At 37.4% G+C, this 19,633-nt stretch overlaps 1 protein-coding gene across 2 annotated transcripts; it reads right to left on the bottom strand.

Moving 5' to 3' along the window:
* Positions 1-2,070: 2,070 nt before the first annotated feature.
* Positions 2,071-16,325, bottom strand: plp1b (proteolipid protein 1b). 2 transcript variants are annotated; one of them, XM_061962211.2, is made up of 7 exons: positions 16,161-16,325; positions 13,287-13,473; positions 13,052-13,208; positions 7,776-7,953; positions 7,448-7,521; positions 6,631-6,696; positions 2,071-2,822 (listed from the first exon to the last, which is right to left on the bottom strand). In XM_061962211.2, the coding sequence occupies exons 1-7, from the start codon at positions 16,162-16,164 to the stop codon at positions 2,751-2,753; spliced, it is 738 nt and encodes a 245-aa protein (XP_061818195.1). In that variant the 5' UTR covers positions 16,165-16,325; the 3' UTR covers positions 2,071-2,750. The 2 variants fall into 2 exon arrangements, with proteins under 2 accessions (XP_061818195.1, XP_061818194.1); XM_061962210.2 differs by lacking the exon at positions 16,161-16,325 and adding an exon at positions 13,756-13,964.
* Between the last annotated feature and the right edge of the window lie 3,308 nt (positions 16,326-19,633).

Below are 19,633 nucleotides of genomic sequence, written 5' to 3' on the forward strand. Positions count from 1 at the left end.
AAGGCATTAAATGCCTTAATGAACATTATACAATATTAATAATAATAATAATAGATCTTTCTATTACTCAGTCACTCCATGAACTTGCGATATTGCATATTCTGCTAATCACGCCTTGCAACTTTGTGCAAACACTACAATTTTCTTGCATAATTTGGCCAATCAGCGTAATTTTTGTCTATCGAATTAGTCTCTGAGCGGCACTCAAAAGCACACGTCAACTGTCTAATCAATACTTATGTTTGCTTCTAGAGTATACAAAGCACATCAGCATGTAACAGTATACTGTATCAACTCTTTGTTGCTCAAACGGTACGATTGTCGTTCTCCTGCTCAGCTCAGACCTACAAACTGTACTTCATGTTCATGTTTACGGCACTATGCCATATGTAAACATTTAGCAACACAACAGTGTCTTCACTTTCTAGTTTACATGTATTTATATCTTTATTTAACCTTTATTTATCCAGGGTAAGACAATTAAGATCATGTTCTCGTTAGCAAGGTTGATTTGCAATGCTGACCTAGCAATGCTGACCTTTACACGACCAAGCTGTTAAAGGGGGGCGTAATGTTGTAACAAATAATATTTCTATTAAATAGGCTTTACTTTGCATTTTAATTAACGTGGGATTATTTTTTGTATTTAGAAATAATAGTACCAACTTTCTTTTTTTTTTTTTTTTTTTTCTCCAACATTTGTGGCACTGGCGTGGCGCCCCCTGATGGACGGCGCCCGTAGCATTTGCCTATACGGCCTATGCCACGGGCCGGCCCTGTGTAGTTATAATCAATTATTAGTACTAATATTAGTTATAATGAACTAAAACAGTACTAATTTGACAAGGAGCTCTGAGTATGTGATTTTACGGCCATCTAATATTTACTTTTAAGTCTGTGTGGTATAAAACAAGTAAAACATCAATACAGTTCCCCCCCCCCCCAATTTTTTGTTAAAATCCTGCTAATTTTTAGGGTAAGGTTACAAAGAACACTTGTACACATTGATAACAACTTCTTAAAATTGCAATTTTATGGAAAAAATTAAACCTTAACACCTCACAATACGAAGGTCCTGAGTAGTCGTGAGTTCAATCCCGGCCTCGGGATCTTTCTGTATGGAGTTTGCATGTTCTCCCCGTGACTGTGTGGGTTCCCTCCGGGTACTCCGGCTTCCTCCCACCTCCAAAAACATGCACCTGGGGATAGGTTGATTGGCAACACTAAATTGGCCCTATTGTGTGAATGTGAGTGTGAATGTTGTCTGTCTATCTGTGTTGGCCCTGCGATGAGGTGGCGACTTGTCCAGGGTGTACCCCGCCTTCCGCCTGATTGTAGCTGAGATAGGCTCTAGTGCCCCCCGCAACCCCGAAGGGAATAAGCGGTAGAAAATGGATGGATGGACATTGCTTAACTTTCTAAAAAAGCTTATGTTTATAGAATGTGCTTTTACTGCCATATGATGTCTACTTTTAAGTCCGTGTAGTAAAAAACAAGTAAAGCATACAGTATTTGTTTTCCAATTTTTGCTGAAATCCCGTGCTTTTTGAGGGTAAGGTTATGAGGAACACTTTAAACACTAACAACAAATGTTTAAATATGACAACAATTCGATGTTATTGAAAAATAAAGTCTTCAAACATCGCAACTTTTGCTTCAGCTTTCTGAAAATTCCAACATTTTAGGCCAAAACAATCACAAAAAAAGAATGCAACATTTTTAGCATCTTTAATTGTTGATCATCATCTCTGTTCTATTGACATTTTATTCATATATATATATATATTTTTTTTTTTATCATGATTTGGTTTTATTGTCAAGATTGTACTTATTGTTGTGTACATATACTCGCATGTTTATGTCATCTTGGCACTATCAGCTGTTTAAGAGCTTTTTTGAGAGTGTCGTTTAGAATAGTCAGTGGACAGATTTTATAGCTGTATAGATCTACTGTCCTTTAAAAATAAGTCAACACAGTCATGACTGTCGTTAACACAAGTGCGTTTTTCAGTGGCCAGTCAATCGCTGTACGATGACCAGAGTAGTTGTCTGAGATCAATTGAGCTATAATGTTGATTAACCACGTTTTTATTGGAAACATGCCATTTAAAGTTACAATAACATCACAAAATTAAATGTCTAGTTTCAACTGCCCACGCATGACAAAATTCAATTAGTAGCAGGCACTCATATTATTAAACATGAGTTATCTGATGAAAAAAATTGTTGAATATATGACTTTGTTTCCCCCCCACACAGTGGTGTTTAAACAAAGCAAATATGTGAGTGACAGTGAGCGGGGCGACACAATACAACCCACCCGAGGTGCAGACAACTTTGGTACATTCAGTTTGAAAACACACAAAAGGTGACAATAAGTCCTAAAGTCCTAATACATGCATCAGTAAGCACGTGCATGCAAGTTATGCTACAGGGAGCTGTCCTTGCTCTTTATTATTCCTGAAAGGCCTCACACATCATGACTGCATCAGCACTAAGGGATATGGACACACACAACAAAAACAGGAGATCACATAAACAACAAAGCTAAGAGAATCATCTGAGAGGACAGGAGTCTTCATCTCTATGTCTGTTGTTCATACGAAGACACAGTGGCGAAAATTATTATTGCAGAGAAATACTAGCAGGTGATCCATGTTGGTTGTTTGCATCAAGGTGAATGGCATGTACTGTAGCATTGCATCTCACAACCATGAGGACGCCGATGACTGGAGTTGGGGCTGCTGCAATTAGCGTACCCCCTTCCTGCCCAGGAATCGCAAAACTGCATAGTTGTAGGTGGTAGCCACCAAATACACAAACTGTGAAGAAAAAAAAAGGGTGAAGAGGAAGAAATATTAGGCTCACTAGTTTCAGTACTAGAGCCTGTATTTGGAAATGAACATAATCAGTGACTTGGCTTTTTGTGGCTCGAAAAATGTAATTTTTTTTTTCATATAGCCATTGGGGGCAAACTCATTTTTATTGTAGGCCACAACCATAGGGTATTTATGGCTGCCCTGAGAGGGCCGCATGTTACAGTGACTATAAACGTATAACAGCCTTGTTAAACTATTTGCATGGGCAAACTGTGGTTGATTATTACTGAATATTCTACTAACAGATGGATGGATAACCACCTTTGAAAAACGTAAATAAGAGCAGACATTTAACTACCTTTTTATTATATCAAAAAAAAAAGTTTGGACCAGATGTTGCATGTTTCCATCATATAAAAGTGTCGAACATATGCAATTGCATGCAGTACATTTTTCTGTCAAAATTGAAGGAACAAATACATTTAGCCAGAAACTGTTTTATTATTTATAGCCTTTTGCAGGCCATAAACGACGTAGCGGACCACATAAAATGAGGCATCGAACCACATAAAATGACGTCGCAGACCACATACAATAACGGCGCGGGCCAAATTAAATATTGTGGCTGCCCGCATTTTTAATTAATTATTCAGCAACTTAAATTATATGGCGGACCACATGAAATGATTCGGCGACCACATAAAATGATGAAGAGGTATTTAGATGTTATGGTGGACCACGTGAAATGTTATGGCAGACTACATGAAATGTTATGGCAGACTACGGTACATGAAATGTTATGGCAGACTACATGAAATGATATAGCGGAACTCAAAAAATGAAGTAGCGAACTACATAAAATTACGTGGCGGCGAACCACATACTGTACACTGATGGAGCGGGTCTTATTAAAGTTTGTAGTGTACCACATGTAATTATGTGGTAAACCACATAACATGATGTAGCAATCACAAAACATAATGTGGCAGACCACATAAAATGATGGAGAGGGCCACCTTAAATGTTGTGGCGGACCACATAAAATGACCAGTTATAGCCATTTAAACAATGTGGCGGACCACGTTAAATGATGTAGCTGACCTCATAAAATGATGTAACTGACCGCATAAAATGCTGGGGCAGGTAACTTAAATGATATGGGGGACCACACAAAATGTTGTGCCGGACCACCTAAAAGGAGGTGGCGGACCACATAAAATGACACTGCAACGACATAAAATATTGTGGCGGACCTCATAAAATGATGGAGAGGGCCACCTTAAATGTTGTGGCGGACGACATAAAATGATGTAGCAGACCATATGAAATGATGTTGCGGTACATAAAATATTGTGGCGGACCACATAAAATGATGGAGAGGGCCACCTTAAATGTTGACCACATAAAATGACATAGAGGACCACATAAAATGACAAGTTATGACCATTTAAAAGATCTGTTGGACCACTATAATGATGCAGCTGAACATGAAAAATGATGAGTCGAGCGACTTAAATAATATGGCGGACCACACAAAATGTTGTGGCAGACGACCAAAAATGACGTGGTGGATCACATAATATGATGTTGCGACCACATAAGATAGTGTGGTGGACAACATAAAATGACCGAGAGGGCCACATTAAATGTTGTGGCGGACCTCATACTGATGTGGCGGACCACATAAAATGATGTAGATGACCGCATAAAATTACAAGGTATGACTATTTAAACGATGTGGCGGACCACATAAAATGATGGAGATGACCACATAAAATGACAAAGTGTGGCTATTTAAATGATGTGGCGGACCACATAAAATGATGTAGATGACCACATAAAATGACAAGGTATGGCTATTTAAATGATGTGGCGGACCACATAAAATGATGGAGATGACCACATAAAATGACAAGGTGTGGCTATTTAAATGATGTGGCGGACCACATAAAATGATGTCGCGATCATAAAAAGCAACGTGGCGAATCACATAAATGATGGAGAGGGCCACATTAAATGTTGTGGCAGACTACATGAAATAATGTAGCGGACCATATTCTATAACATTTTCCCCCTAAGTTAAGCATTTTGTAGCATAGAAATGGCTAAATGTACTTAATATATCAATACTAGAGTAGAATTGGTCACTAGATGAGACCAAACTAATCAGATCGTGCTATTCAGTATCGTAGCCACTGATTGGCTCAGCCACAGGCAGAAAGACTACATTGGAATAAATCAGTGTAATGGTGACTATAGGATGTTAGTTCATGTATAGATGGTTCTCATAATGCAGAACATGTATTTAGAAGGTAATAAACTGTTTGTTTATGCTGTAGCAATACAAATATTTGATTAATAAGTAATGATTCCTACTTCGCTGAAATTCATTTGTTGCGATGATGTCTGGAACCAATTAACAGTGATAAACAAGGAATTGCTGTTTATGTTTTTGGTATACAATCACTGCACAATTTTAAGTGAAATGTTTAATTTTGGGTCATATTCAGTGCATTGTTATTTATTATTATGTTTTGTTTTTTATTATTCTGCATGCATTAGCATGTTGCTCCTCATTTTCTTTATAATGTGCTCTGAAATTCACTTTTTACATATAATTATGTGTATTTATTGATTTCCCTATTTAATTTATTTACAAATATCACACATAATGTTGATCAATCTAATAAAAGAAAATAGAACAATCCCGACGCCAATCAATCCCAGCTTTATAATACTTAGGATTAAAATGTACAAATCAATACAAATACAAGACTTAGTAAATAGCAACAACAGTATCAATTTCAATAATAATGATATAATCCATAATAGTGATTAAAAACATTAAAAAAAAAAAAAAATTGAATACAATAATAGAAACAATATGTATCGTTATTATTGTGGGTGGCATGGCTCAGTTCGTAGAGTGGCCGTGCCAGCAATTTGAGGATTCCAGGTTCGATCCTCGCTTCTGCCATCCTTGTCACTGCCGTAGTGTCCTTGGGCAAGACACTTGTCCACCTGCTCCCAGTGCCACCCACGCTGGTTTAAATGTAGCTTAAAGATGTAGATAATGGGTTTCACTATGTAAAGTGATTTACATAGAGAAAAAGCACTATATAAATATAATTCACTTATTATTATTATTATTATTATTATTATTATTATTATTATTATTATTATTATTATTATTATCACTTATCATTCCCATCACCAACACAGCCATTAATAATAAAAACAAGCAGTCACAAGGGCTTACACTTGCACTGCATTTTATAAGCTTGACAATCGCACTGTAGCTCTTATTCACCACAAGAAAAAAAAGGCATATTTTAAGTTCATTTAAAAGTTAAAATATTCATATAAAAGATCCCATATTTCAAGCTGTGACTAGTTATTATCTAATTTAAATGCATTTTTTTCTACTGATGTCATCTCCATCGCAGGTGTGTGTATACCAGTTATTATAAGTTGGACTATCAACTTTTATAAATTTTTTCAGTAATTATATCTATTTATGTTTAAAAAGTTGACCTATAGGCTATAATGAAAAAACCTGCTTTGATGACTACTAGAACTTGTGAGAACCCCTGCTCTAGATTATGCTCCTTTAGAACAGTGCAAAGGATTCAGTCAAATCTCAAAAATGCAACAAGTATGTGTTTTTCATCATTCTAAAAGATACTATTCAACAAATACAAATTCACTTTATCCAGGGTATGAATATTATGGGACATAACTTTATATGTACAGTGTCCACAAATGTTAATTGTGACCCAAATGTATGCAAATTATTAAAATCTGTGCTCACCAGTGCTAAGAGAGTGATTCCAGACCCAGCGAATGCAGCAATGTACAGGTCATATGTGAAGTGAAACTGAAAAAAAAAAGCACAATAGCAACAATCATATATAATGGTACCTCAGTTTTTGTACACCCCACTTTTTGTAGGATTCAGTTTTCAGAGAAAATCTCAGTCCAAATTGTTTGTATACTGTCTCGATTGTACGGCCAACTATTGCATGTAACAAACGAGTCAGAATCCCACGCCATGGTGACTTACTCAAGAGCCAAAGAAAGTTGCGAGTACAAGCATTTTGAAAAATAAGGTGGGAAACACTGATATATTCAACAAAGGGCTAGTAGCAAAGTGCAAAGGTGCTCATCGCCATCTTCACCCACAAAAGTTTTCAATAAATTCTGTTAAATGACCACCTATATTTTATTTATCATTTGTGTATTTTGCTTTATTTTCTGTATGCAAAATTATAACCATGCTCCATTAAATGTGTATTGTTACATTATTTATTGTAGGCTGCGTTGAGGTGGTGACTTGCCCAGCTTGTACCTGGCCTTCCGCCCCAATGCAGCTGAGAGAGGCTCCAGCACCCCCCGCGACCCCGAACGGGACAACCGGTAGAAAATGGATGGATGGATGGATGGATGGATTTCTTATAGGAAAAATGTCTTAGTTTTTTGTATGATTGGGTTTGGTTCGGACTGTTTGGAAAAGATTACTAATAAAAATTGAGGTACCACAGTTATCACTTTATTGTGCTTATTGAAAAAACAAAATACAGCATTTTAAAATACTGCATACAAGCGTGATATGTAAATAATGTACTCACCTCGCTCGTTTTGCAAATAGATGCCAAGGTCATTCCACAGACCTTTCCTGGCATGGCATTCCAAGGAAGCAGCCCTTTATAAAGACATGACAAAATAGTAGTGACAAATCACATAGCAATATTGGATAAAGATGCCTTATGAATCATTTCAATAATTTCAATTTTAAAATGTTCAAAGAATCCAGGGTGTTGTCATCTCAATGATTTTCTAACTAATTGAACAACTAGTTTAGCATCTAGTCCCCAATGATTAATTCATTGGCTGGAAGGATCACATTAATATTCTCATCAGGTGTGCATGCGGTCAGTCATTATAGGAGCATCGCACCATATTGCCTGGCATCCATGCAAATCCATGCGTGCTGATTTATGCTGGGGGTCGTTTCGGCCAAGATGTTGACGTCATGGCAGGTTTGCTCCATGTTGAACAGGAAGTAGACGGGAATAGCGGTGAAGGCAAACACGGCCAGCCAGATGAAGGCCAAGATATACGTCACGATGACAAACTGTTGAAATAAAAAAAAATGGAATGTAAGGTCAGGGAAACGCAGCACACAGCCTCTGGTTGCTGTGTGATGAATGTGGCATCATTAAGTCAGCATAATTCTTCTTCTTTGAAATACAGTGGCGTCTCAAAAAATGAAAATATGGGGTTCAGACAGTATTATTTGTATTGCTTTATTTCCAATTATATATATATATATATATATATATATATATATATATATATATATATATATATATATATATATATATATATATATATACATATATATATATATATATATATATATATATATATATATATATATATATATATATATATACATCTATTTTTATTTATTTATTATCGTTGAATATAAATATATTCATCCCCATCACATAGATATATATATATGTATAAATTTGTGTATACACAATTAAATTTTTTTATCATTATTTGATTATTTTTTTTATTATTATTTAATTTTGTTTTCATTATTATCAAATATATTTTTCATTATTATTTCTTAAAAGTCAAGTTAAAGCTATTATTACATAAGATTTGGGGTTTCTCATCATTTATAGTGTGGTATGCTTTCGATTTAGATTTTGTGTGAATGGTATCAGCGATGGGATGAATAAAATGACTTTCCATGACGTCCTATTGAAAATATTAGTGATGCACCGAAATCCGGGGCAGCAATCATTTTTAGCACTAAAAAAAGACTGCCGAAACTGGATGTTATGATGGCATATGCAGAAAGCCGGCTCTTTTCTGGTTTAAAGTATATATAAAATGTGATGGATTCAAAACACTAACATTTTCAGTACAAAGGAAAGTAAAAGCTCCATATGCTCCACTTTCATCATGTTTTATTATGTTGTTTAAAAAAAGACTGTTTAGCTGAAAAATAATTGTTCTTTTTTTTTTCTATAAAGACATTTCAAAATAACTTATATATCCCCGAAAGACCTGTGGACAATTATAGTAATATTTGGCATAATAATTTATTTTGGTGTTTTGGTCTGAATTTCTGGCTTGGTTTCTTCATTTTTGGTTTTTGGTTTCGGCGATGAATTTTCATTTTGTGCATCCCTTGAAAATATGTTGTGATATTTGAACAACTTGGTAATGATCATGCTTGACTTTGGAGGTTCCATTGTCATAAAAACAAAGTATAATTTGTTCATCTGTAGGGCAATAGTAATGAAAAGTTCAGCTCTTTTTTGAGAATTTTGGGCTGACCTCTTTAAAAAGAGTTGTCTATTTCAGTCCCCAGACAGCTCCTCCAATTTTTTTGTTGTTTTAAATAGATTTCTAACAAAAATAGTGTATGTGTAAAATACATTTCTAAAGTGATATTATGAATTTCTATGTAATTAAAGTAGCTACTGCATATGGGTTAAACTTGTATGGCGCTTTTCTACCTTCAATGTGCTCAAAGCACTTTGACACTATTTCCACATTCACCCACTCACACAGTGATGGCGGGAACTGCCATGCAAGGCTGTAACCACGACCCATCAGGAGCAAGGATGAAGTGTCTTGTTCAAGGATGCAACAGACATGACTAGGGTGGTAGAAGCTGGGGATCGAACCATGAACCCTCAGTTTGCTGGCATGGCCGCACTACCAACCGAATATACACTGCACTATGAAATATATATGGACCAGGGGTGTCTATAAATTATTCCCACACGAGGCGGACTGGCAAAATCATGGCAATAAAACTTAAAATTAAAGACAACTTCAGATTGTTTTCTTTGTCTTACTTTGGCCAAAAATAAAACACGCACATTCTGAAAATGTACATGTTACAAATAATCCTTCTGGCAAAACACTTCAAGTTAGTTGAAAATTCTGAGGAAAAATTGGTGCAGTTTCAAAAACACCAAGAAGAACACAATGAACTCAGACATTGACTCAGTGTTTTTACAAAGCCGTTAAACTTAAAGCACTTCCTGTTTAGGATTCTCATTTTGGCAGTTCACCATTAAAAACGTTTGGAAAAGCAATCGAGTGTTTTGTCAGACCGCAGCATTGGTGAAATCCGCAACTGCCACAACACATTCATTTATCACCATTCAAATATAACAATTATAATATAATCAAAAACAATAATCAAAATGACACCATAGCCGAAATCAAGGTATCATAAATACAAACTTAACCAATGTGAACACAGCATATTCAAGCATTAAATAAAAAAGAGACACATATTTTTACAATGGAGTTCAGGATGCCCATAGTGCATTCAACCAGTTGCAAATGTGTAAATATAAAACTGAACAGTTTGTTCTAGTCTTAAGTGAAGATTGGCATTTAGAAACACTTCTGTTTCAGGGGATTTAACACATCTAATATATCTTCACATCTACTTTTCACATTTGAACTGATGAAGCACCTGGAAATCGGTATCGGTTTTTGATAGAACCAATTTACGGAACATGTGTGTGTGTTCATGTGGCAACAATTGTTAACTTGTTTGATAATAACATCTCTATTTTTATTTTAACTTTTAACAGTGAGCTGATAATGATATCTGTACTGAACAGCTGCTATATCTTACACTTCTAAGTCCCATTTGCAGTACTCATTTATTTCAGTTTGTCCTAGATGTGTTGCCATAGCCAAGAAGTAGTCTCTAGGCATTAAATTGAATGTGCCAGTCTTGTCTTTTGTTGAGTCCTAATAAGTGTTAATACTGTAAGTATTTTACTTATTACACACCAGCTGTTTGATTGTAACGTGCATCTTAGTTGTATTTCTGAAATTCGGAGGTGTTGGAATAATCATGTAAAATCGCTAATGCTAATCAGTAGTCTGTATATAGCCTGTCCAATGAAAATTAGCATCCGGCTAGCTTAAAAGTGGGGCTTTACTTTCACGTGCTTTCTATCAGCCATGCTTGCTTTGTTAGCATTGTTAATTATAGCATTATCTGGAGGCAGTCCACTATGAAGACCCCTGTTGGCCCATCAAGTGTTTGAGCCGCTGTTTAGTCTGCAACCGGATGTGACGCAAACATGCAAGCGAGGTAGGGATGGGCACCAAATTTTGTACTTTTATTGGTACCGATCTAATTCCGTCGGTACTATCGGGTATCAATTCACGTAAAATCCAATGTTACCATATTTCAATAGTTTTGTCTCTTGTGAAGTCACGTCCGGTTTTGCAGACTAAACACTGGCTTAAACACTTAGCGAGGAAACAATCACTCAAGCAATACTCACAGCGGACTCAGCTGGACTGCTTCCAGGTAATGCTGCAATTTTCAATGCCAACAAAACAAGTATGCCGGATAGAAAACGGTCAAACATAAAATAAGGTGGCACTTTTCCAAAATGCGCTAGCTTGATGCGAATTTACATTGCTATTTGTTAGCATTAGCAATTTTACATGGCGATTTGAACACCTCCAAATTTGGTAATGGAAAATACAACTAAGATGCACATTACACTCAAACAGCTACAAAATAAACATTTTGTAGGTAGAGGTGGTGAAAAAATAATCAATGTTTAGATGCATCCCAATCGGACATGGACAATTATAAAATCGATGAATAAACATCAATAATCGATAATCGATTTATTTATAGTAAATAAAATAATACAGACAGTTATAAAATTTAGCTGACTGCAGCGTTCCACCTCACTGTACAGCTTCCTTATTATTAGGCACTCATGTTCCAGTTTTGCACACATTTCCATTAATTTAATAAATGTGGGAATTAATTTGTTTCTTATTACAAATACACTTTTTTTTAAAGTTGCAAGTGATATGCTCTCATTTAGTGAAACGAAAAGAAATGTAAAACTGCATCAATATATATATATATATATATTATAGATGTATCAATAAAAGTTAAAGTTAAAGTACCACTGATAGTCACACACACACTAGGTGTGGTGAAATTACCCCCTGCATTTGACCCATCCCCTTGTTCCACCCACTGGGAGGTGAGGGGAGCAGTGAGCAGCAGCGTTGGCCACGCTCAGGAATCATTTTGGTGATTTAACCCCCAATTCCAACCCTTGATGCTGAGTGCCAAGCAGGGAGTTAATGGGTCCCATTTTTAGAGTTTTGGTATGACTCGACCGGGGTTTGAACTCACGACCTACCGATCTCCGGCCGGACACTCTAACCACAAGGCCACTGAGCAGGTCCATATATATAATAATCGTTTTTTAATCGAATCATAATCAAATTGTGAGGTGCCCAAATGTACCGGTGGTACATTCATCTTTATGGCAAAGACTAGGCAACACGCTGTAGTGTGTACACTACTGCCATTTCACGTCTTGGAATTGAAACTGAACGCAAAGTCTACTACAGTATACAATAATTGCAAATAAGACCAAAATATGTAATAAGAAAACAAAATATATCTACTGGACAGCATAGTTATCATCATCAACAGCTCATTGTTAAAGTTACATTTCATCATTAAACAATTAACATTTATCAATATACACTAAAGCAGGGTTCCCCAATCTTTTTTCTACCAGGGACCGGTTTAACGTATGCATTATTTACACGGACCAGATAAAAACAGCCAAAAAAAAGAAAAATTAGCCTTTGGCTACAATCTGGCACATTACCATTTTATATGTCCATTAATGTGCATTGTCCCATGTACTACAACAAAGGAGCTGTAATATACATCTATTAACAAGCTTATTGGTGTGTTTAGTTCAATTTAGTCGGAGAAAATGCGGTAGTTTATAAATTAATGTTTCTGTGCGGCCCGGTAGCAAATGCGTCACGGACCGGTACAGGTCCCCAGGCCGGTGGTCTGGGACAACTGCACTAAAGTACGGGAAATTGGTACCATTAAGAACCAGTATCGATTCCCAGGTACAGGATAATCGGAACCGTATCTGTTCAAACGTGAAAGGTACCCATCCCTAAAGCCAAGTAAAGTTTGATTTTACATGAACGTGTACTTGTTAGTGCTGACAGAATGAGGCCGATAAGGAAAAAAGTACTGAATTTGGTACCCATGCACCCTCTAAACATGTCTGCATTCGGCAGGACCAAAATGATCTGATGACATTACGTCCCTTCTCCCTTGCACCACCCCCCTCTCCTCACCGCCTCCCCTTTGACCTTGCACTCACCGTCAAGCTCAGGCACCGCCCACATTGGGTGCTCCTGAATTCCCCGAAGGTCTGCTTGACTGCGCTCGTGGTGTAAAAGCCTTCAGCCAGCAGCAGGATACCATAGAGGAAGAAAAATGACGCCAGGCCGTAGATGACATACTGGAAGTATTGGACACTGGGGGGGGTAGGGGTGGGTGGTTCAGTCAGACAGAGATGAAGCTATGGAGGACAAAAAATGATGAGATGAACTCACAAGGATGCCAGGACCTCATAGTCGTGCTCGTTGCGGGCGAAGTGAGTCTCGACCAGGATTTCGGTCTGGGTTAAGGCTTCGTGCCCGCAGCCGCAAAAAAGTGCCACGCCTGCATAGAACAGCAAGGTGGCCACCAGAGATGGGTAGGGCACTGCCCCCAAGCACCGGATACAGCAATCATAACAACCTGAGGGGGCATAATATATCAGCACACAGGCGGCACACACCGCGCATAGAAGCACACAGCACATCTACGCCGCGCTGGGGAATTCTGTCCCCCGGCGGGAGAGCTCGGACAAAATGTCTGCCTGCCAACCCATCAACACACACCAGGAAAGAACAGAAAAGACAACGAGCAGAAACCCAAAACGGTGTGCACTCTCCCCGGTGTAAGCGGCAGAAGCAGGCAGCAGACAACCACAGTGTTAATAAATCAAAGCGCAGGCAGAAATGGGATAAAAGCAAGCACCTAAGGCTTTGCAAAGCCAAGGCTGCCTGACCGGAAACATGGGCTGCTTCTGATCCTGTACTCCACAACAAGAAAAGATCCCAAGCGATCCGTCTGCCTACTGCAAAATAACGTTCATCTGCAATGCACGAACATCCAGGCGCTTCTCCGCGAACTGGCCCGGCCCTCCTTCTTCTTCTTCTCGCGGCGGTCACAGGCGTCGCCAGCCTGGTTGGACGCTGACTTCACAGGCTGGAGGAGAGAGCGTGTCTTTGTGGCCACACATAAGGTAGCTATTGTTTTGGCCATGAGACAAAGGGCGGTGATGTCAAGCAAACAAAGAGCTTGGTGCAACACGTTCTGGTAAGATGGGGGTCATCGGGTCGTCAGGCCATGCAGGGCTGGCTCACCCTGGTACCTAAGTGTGGCGTGGGTGCAAGCATTCACAGTATATAAATATGACAATTTACTGTCAAGTTACCGTGATTGCCGCTGTCTAAATATTGATGCACACCTTGCTCACACTGTAAACATTTTCATTGTAAATTCACAGCAAACAGCAATCTACTATGAAATGTCTTGACAACCATTTACTGTAACTGCAGAGCTGTAATTTTATGGTTAATTACAATGAAATAAAACTAAACGTTGTAACTTCCCAATTGTATTTTTTTTTTATAGTTAATTACATTAAAATGATAAAAAATGCTATAACTTCACAATTGCAATTTTACAGTCAATTGCTCTCTCGGTTTAACACCATACCGCGACTGACTGTACAAGAGTGCAATGTAGTCTATGTAACTCCTGAAAGACAAAACAGTTTGAATTTACAGTAATTGGTAGAGGAGTACAATTGTAATATTTGACTGCGAAATAACGAGGTGGCAACTTGTCCAGGGTGTACCCCGCCTTATGTCCGTGTGCAGCTGAGATAGGCTCCAGCCCCCCCCCCCCCCCCCTACCCTGTAAGGGACAAGCGGTAGGAAATGGATGGATGGATAACAGTTAATTGCTGTGAAATATAAAGATCATATCTTTTTTACAGTCATTTCTTGTAAGGTTATAGTCCATTTTGATTACAGTATTTTACTGTGAAAAAGTACTGCTCAATGCTGTAAAATCATGATACATTTTTGATGACAATTTAGGCACATGCAGTTCGTAGAGAAGAGGGCTGTATGGCGATGGTAATGTTTTTTGTTCAGTTGGTTTTCAACTGGTCTCGTTCTGAGACCCACATGTTCCCATGGTTACATTTTATTGGGTTGAACACATGCTCATTTATTATTATTTTCAAAATGGCCTTCGAAACCCGTTTGTTTTGGGGGGTAAACATGCTAGGCTAAAGGCTACAAGGAGCTAGCAGCTACACGACGGCTAAGCACATAATAGCAGACAAGCTAGACGTACGTAAGTCGTGTCCTTAATTGAGCAATATTGCAGTCTGATACAGCACACATGTCAATATTTAGGGGAATGTGGGGTGGCATGGCTCAGACGGCAGAGCTGTCATCCAGAAACTTCAGGGTTCCTGGTACAAATCCAGCTTTTGCCATCACATTGCCGTTGTGTTATAGGCAAGACGCTTCACCCGCTTTGAAAATGGAAATAAGCAACTATGCTATAAACTGGCTTATTTACAGTCTGTACAGCAGATTGATCCTTAATGTGCACTGTCCTGAATAAAACAATCAAAATAAATACATACATAAATACATAATAATAATAATGATACCTAAACAAAAATACACCTAATTACATATGTAAGGATATAAAATAAAAATATCAGTGACAATAAAAATCAATCAATAACATTTTAAAATGATTCCTGTTTGGCTCAATCAATAACCTATTTTCCAAATATTTGCATGTCAAATTAAAAAAAAATGCGGTTGGGGTGGGGAGACGAAGGGGGAGTTGTTCTGGACAGGTCTTTTGCCTGTTGGTTTTGTTGACATTGTTCTTAATAGAAACAAAGGAGCACTGTGCATGTACTTACTGTATGTATATGTGTTTATACAATCAATGCTAAATAATAAATATAATACAAGAAAAAAATAAACAATTACATCAAATTATGTAATTTTGAGCTGGTCCATGACCCACCTGCGACAAACCAGTTGAGTAACACTGTTTTTTGTTGATTTGAAGAACATGAGTATGTCAGAAAATGGACCTGGAAGAAGTGAATTATGGTAATTTTCTAATTCATACCTATCATGTGCATTGTAGTACTGCAGCACTGTGTTGAATCAGCAGTTACATTATCAATAGCGTAATTAAGTACAAACATTGCACTTATTGCAATATCCAAGATCAGGAATTACATATAAAACACCACATTATTGAAATTTGCATTAAGACGTTCCCAAGCAGCATTCATAATACATGATAAGGAGATGTTAAATATTCTGCGCACTCACCCATGTCCACAAAGAAGTTGTAAGGTTATTGAAGTTTCTGCCAGGCGGTTTGGTGACTGTGATATGAGAAGTTATTCCCCGTCACTCCTATATGAATCTGACTGACGCTTTTGTCTCATCAACAATAGATAGAGCACATCTCCCCAAGTGACATCTTAAAGTCACAAAGTCCCATTTCAGCTGCCAGACATTATTTATAGAGCTGTGGTGGATTCAGGGTTGGCGACAGAGGCAGGTCACACATTTCAATGTGAGCATCTTTTATTGGACTGTTTTAAGTGCTTGATTAGGGTACGTTTGAATGTTTACACCAACCAGCGACATTGTTAATATTACAGGAGCGTTAATACATTTGATTGACATTGTCAGAGAGATAGTCATTGAACAACATGTTTATTTTTGTGATTGTACTTGTAGTTTGAAGTGCAGCACTGAGCTGTTTTTGATATTTAGATATTCATCTGCAAGTGAGTCAAAATATTAGACACACATCTCAATATGATGCAATGCATTTGTATTTTGTACAGCAGTGCAAACCACATCCACAATACTAAACATATTTTTTAATTAATGCCTCTATGACAGTGTCAATCAAAATGGAACATTATTATCAGCATATTTGTTGATAATAAAATGTTATATTTGGCAGTAAAACATGATATAATATAATATAATAATAATAATAACAATTAAATATTAGAAAATAAATTTTGGGCACCCAAAAACACCAGTAGTGATAATAATAACAATAATAATAATAATAATATTAATGATAATAATAATAATAAAAATAACAATATTGTACTACTATTACTACTACGACTAACCACCCAAGAACACTATACAAAATAATGATAAAAGTAATAATAATAATATTAACAAAATGAAAAATACATATTTTAATATATATTTTATAATGCATCTTATTATTGTCGGAGTAGGACCCCCAATGCAGAGAAGAAATGATAAGACTAAAAACAAAAAGCACACTCAAAAAGCAGTGAGGAAAAATAACTAAGAATGCACACAAAAGATGTGAAAAAACAGAAAATGCACACAAAAGGTGTGGAGAGGAAACGGTTAACACTACACGGCAGAAAATGAGAAGCGTGAGTGGAGCCAAAGCAGAGGAGATGAACACAACTGGAAGGGTGAACCATCAGGAATCTACTGCCGCCGAGTGAATGCACTGGAGAGCTTAAGTATTCAGGAGAAAATGAGTATCAGCCGTGTGCGCAGCTGGCTCCGCCCAGTGATCCAGAAACCAGGCACTGCAACAAAAAGCAGACAGGCGGCAGCAGAGCAGCAAGATCATGGCTATTATATAATAATTAATAATTTGATGATGATGATAATAATAATAACAATAATTAACAAGTTAATCATACTACTACTACTACTACTACTACTACTAAGAATAATGATTAAAAACAATTCTGGGCACCTTAAAACACAAATGATAATCACAGAAATTATAACAAAAAAATAAAAGATAGTAATATGTATACAGTACAATATATATTGTTATTATAAAATTGATTGCTAAAGCTCTTATATTGCATCTTTTTGTAATTTTATAATTGGCAGTAAATCATAATAATAATAATAATAACTTATTATAAAATAAAAACATCCTTTATAGGAATATTGACACTACTTTAACTACCACCACTACTATTACTACTACTGCAACTACAACTGATATTACTACTACTTGTACAACTACGTATAAAAAAAGGAAATGAATTATAATAGATTTTAACATTAATTTCTGGGAACCCAAAAACACCATTAATACTACTACTACTATTACAGCATTTATTTCTGGGCACTCATGACATAAAGGGTCAATAAAATGATCAATATAAAAAAGCTGTAGAAACAAAAAATTGAATATGACTGCACTAATTTGTCTTTTGGTTTAAAATAAGTATTCTATTGTTAACACGGACATGACTATTTACAGCAGTTTGCCTGTTTGTTAGATGGCTGTGCACATCCTAAGTGGCACATCATCAATATTCAGTATAATAAGGAGGTGTGGTGGCTGCACTTCAAGCACCATTTTGGAAAATAAACAAAGTTAAGAGATGCGCACAGAGATAAGGAGCAAAACAAATCGAACAGCCAGTGTGAGACATTGATGAAGTTGTCTAACAAGGGTGACATTGACGGTCAGGTCCAGCTGCTGCCCGCTTTCCCTCCCTCCTTCTTGTTTGACCCAGTTGATGTCAAAGCTGGGTTCAGTACAAAGGGGCCAGTGTGGAACTGGACAGAACACTGTGCTATGCTCCCCCCTTTTTTTTGGAAAGAGCCCCTCATCTCATTTTTCCATGGCCTTTTAAGCACATCGCTGCAATCTTCTGTGTTGAGCTTTGTGAGAAAGCATCACTCATCATCAAGTGCTGCCATTTTGGCTCCTTAATAGATCACGCCATCTTAGTGACTGATTTGTTATTGAGCAGAGATGCGCTGCTTTGTCTGCCGTGAGTTTACACTCGGTTGCCTTTTGCAACAACAGCAATAACATATCAAGTAATTAACGTCTGAAGGGGATTAATGGCGCCAACGTTGTTAGGCTGTGGGTAGAGAGGAACGCCGCCTTTGAAATCTCTGAGAAAAACCATGCTAGGGAGGCCATGAGAGACATGAGAGGAGTTAATTAACCTGCAGGAGTGTTAATGTTGACAATCAAAAACAGGGATTAGGAGGAGTCTTCAGTGGTCAGATGGAGAGACTCCTTTATGAATAAGGCACATGGTGCAGAAGCTCACATTATGAATTATCATAACACTTAATATGACTGCCTAAAAGTCATTAGTCAGCGCATAAATTGACTCTGAACAAACACATTTGTCTCTGAGCTGTCCGCCTGCTCACAAACCCTATTAGGCATAACCACCTGTATCATGTTTAGCACCACGGACAGCGACGTCACATGTCAACGCCATTTCTCCTGCACCCCCATTGCATGTTGTGATAGCATTGTTATGCACCCAACGTGCTTCCATACGTGTGTTTAAAGAGGCGCCGCTGTAATAATATTTGCACGTCCTCTTATCTGTGCCGCCGTAATCCGTGCTGAGAAAAACAAACAGCCATGAAACAAACAAGCAAGTGTTTGGAGGACAGCCGCACATGATAGCTTGGGTTCAGCAGCGATGACCTCCCAGTGGTGAACTATTTTTTTTTTTTTTACAGCCGACGAAGTAAGTAAATTTTTTATTTATATACGCTTTGGTGCTAATGGGCAACAACAAGTTACAGTGAAGTGGGATTACTATAGACACCAATTACATCATAATTCACTGTAATGACACAATGACGTTATAGGTGGGTAGGCAATTCTCAACACGGCGGGTAGATGAAATGAAAACATTTGTCAATGACGAGCATGTTTGAAGCATTATTTAATAACTTTCTTACAGCGTCATTATCGTCCTTTATTTGTTACCACTGACTAATAATCTTAT

This window comes from Nerophis lumbriciformis, linkage group LG09 (assembly GCF_033978685.3).
Source record: "Nerophis lumbriciformis linkage group LG09, RoL_Nlum_v2.1, whole genome shotgun sequence".
Lineage (NCBI taxonomy): Eukaryota > Metazoa > Chordata > Actinopteri > Syngnathiformes > Syngnathidae > Nerophis > Nerophis lumbriciformis.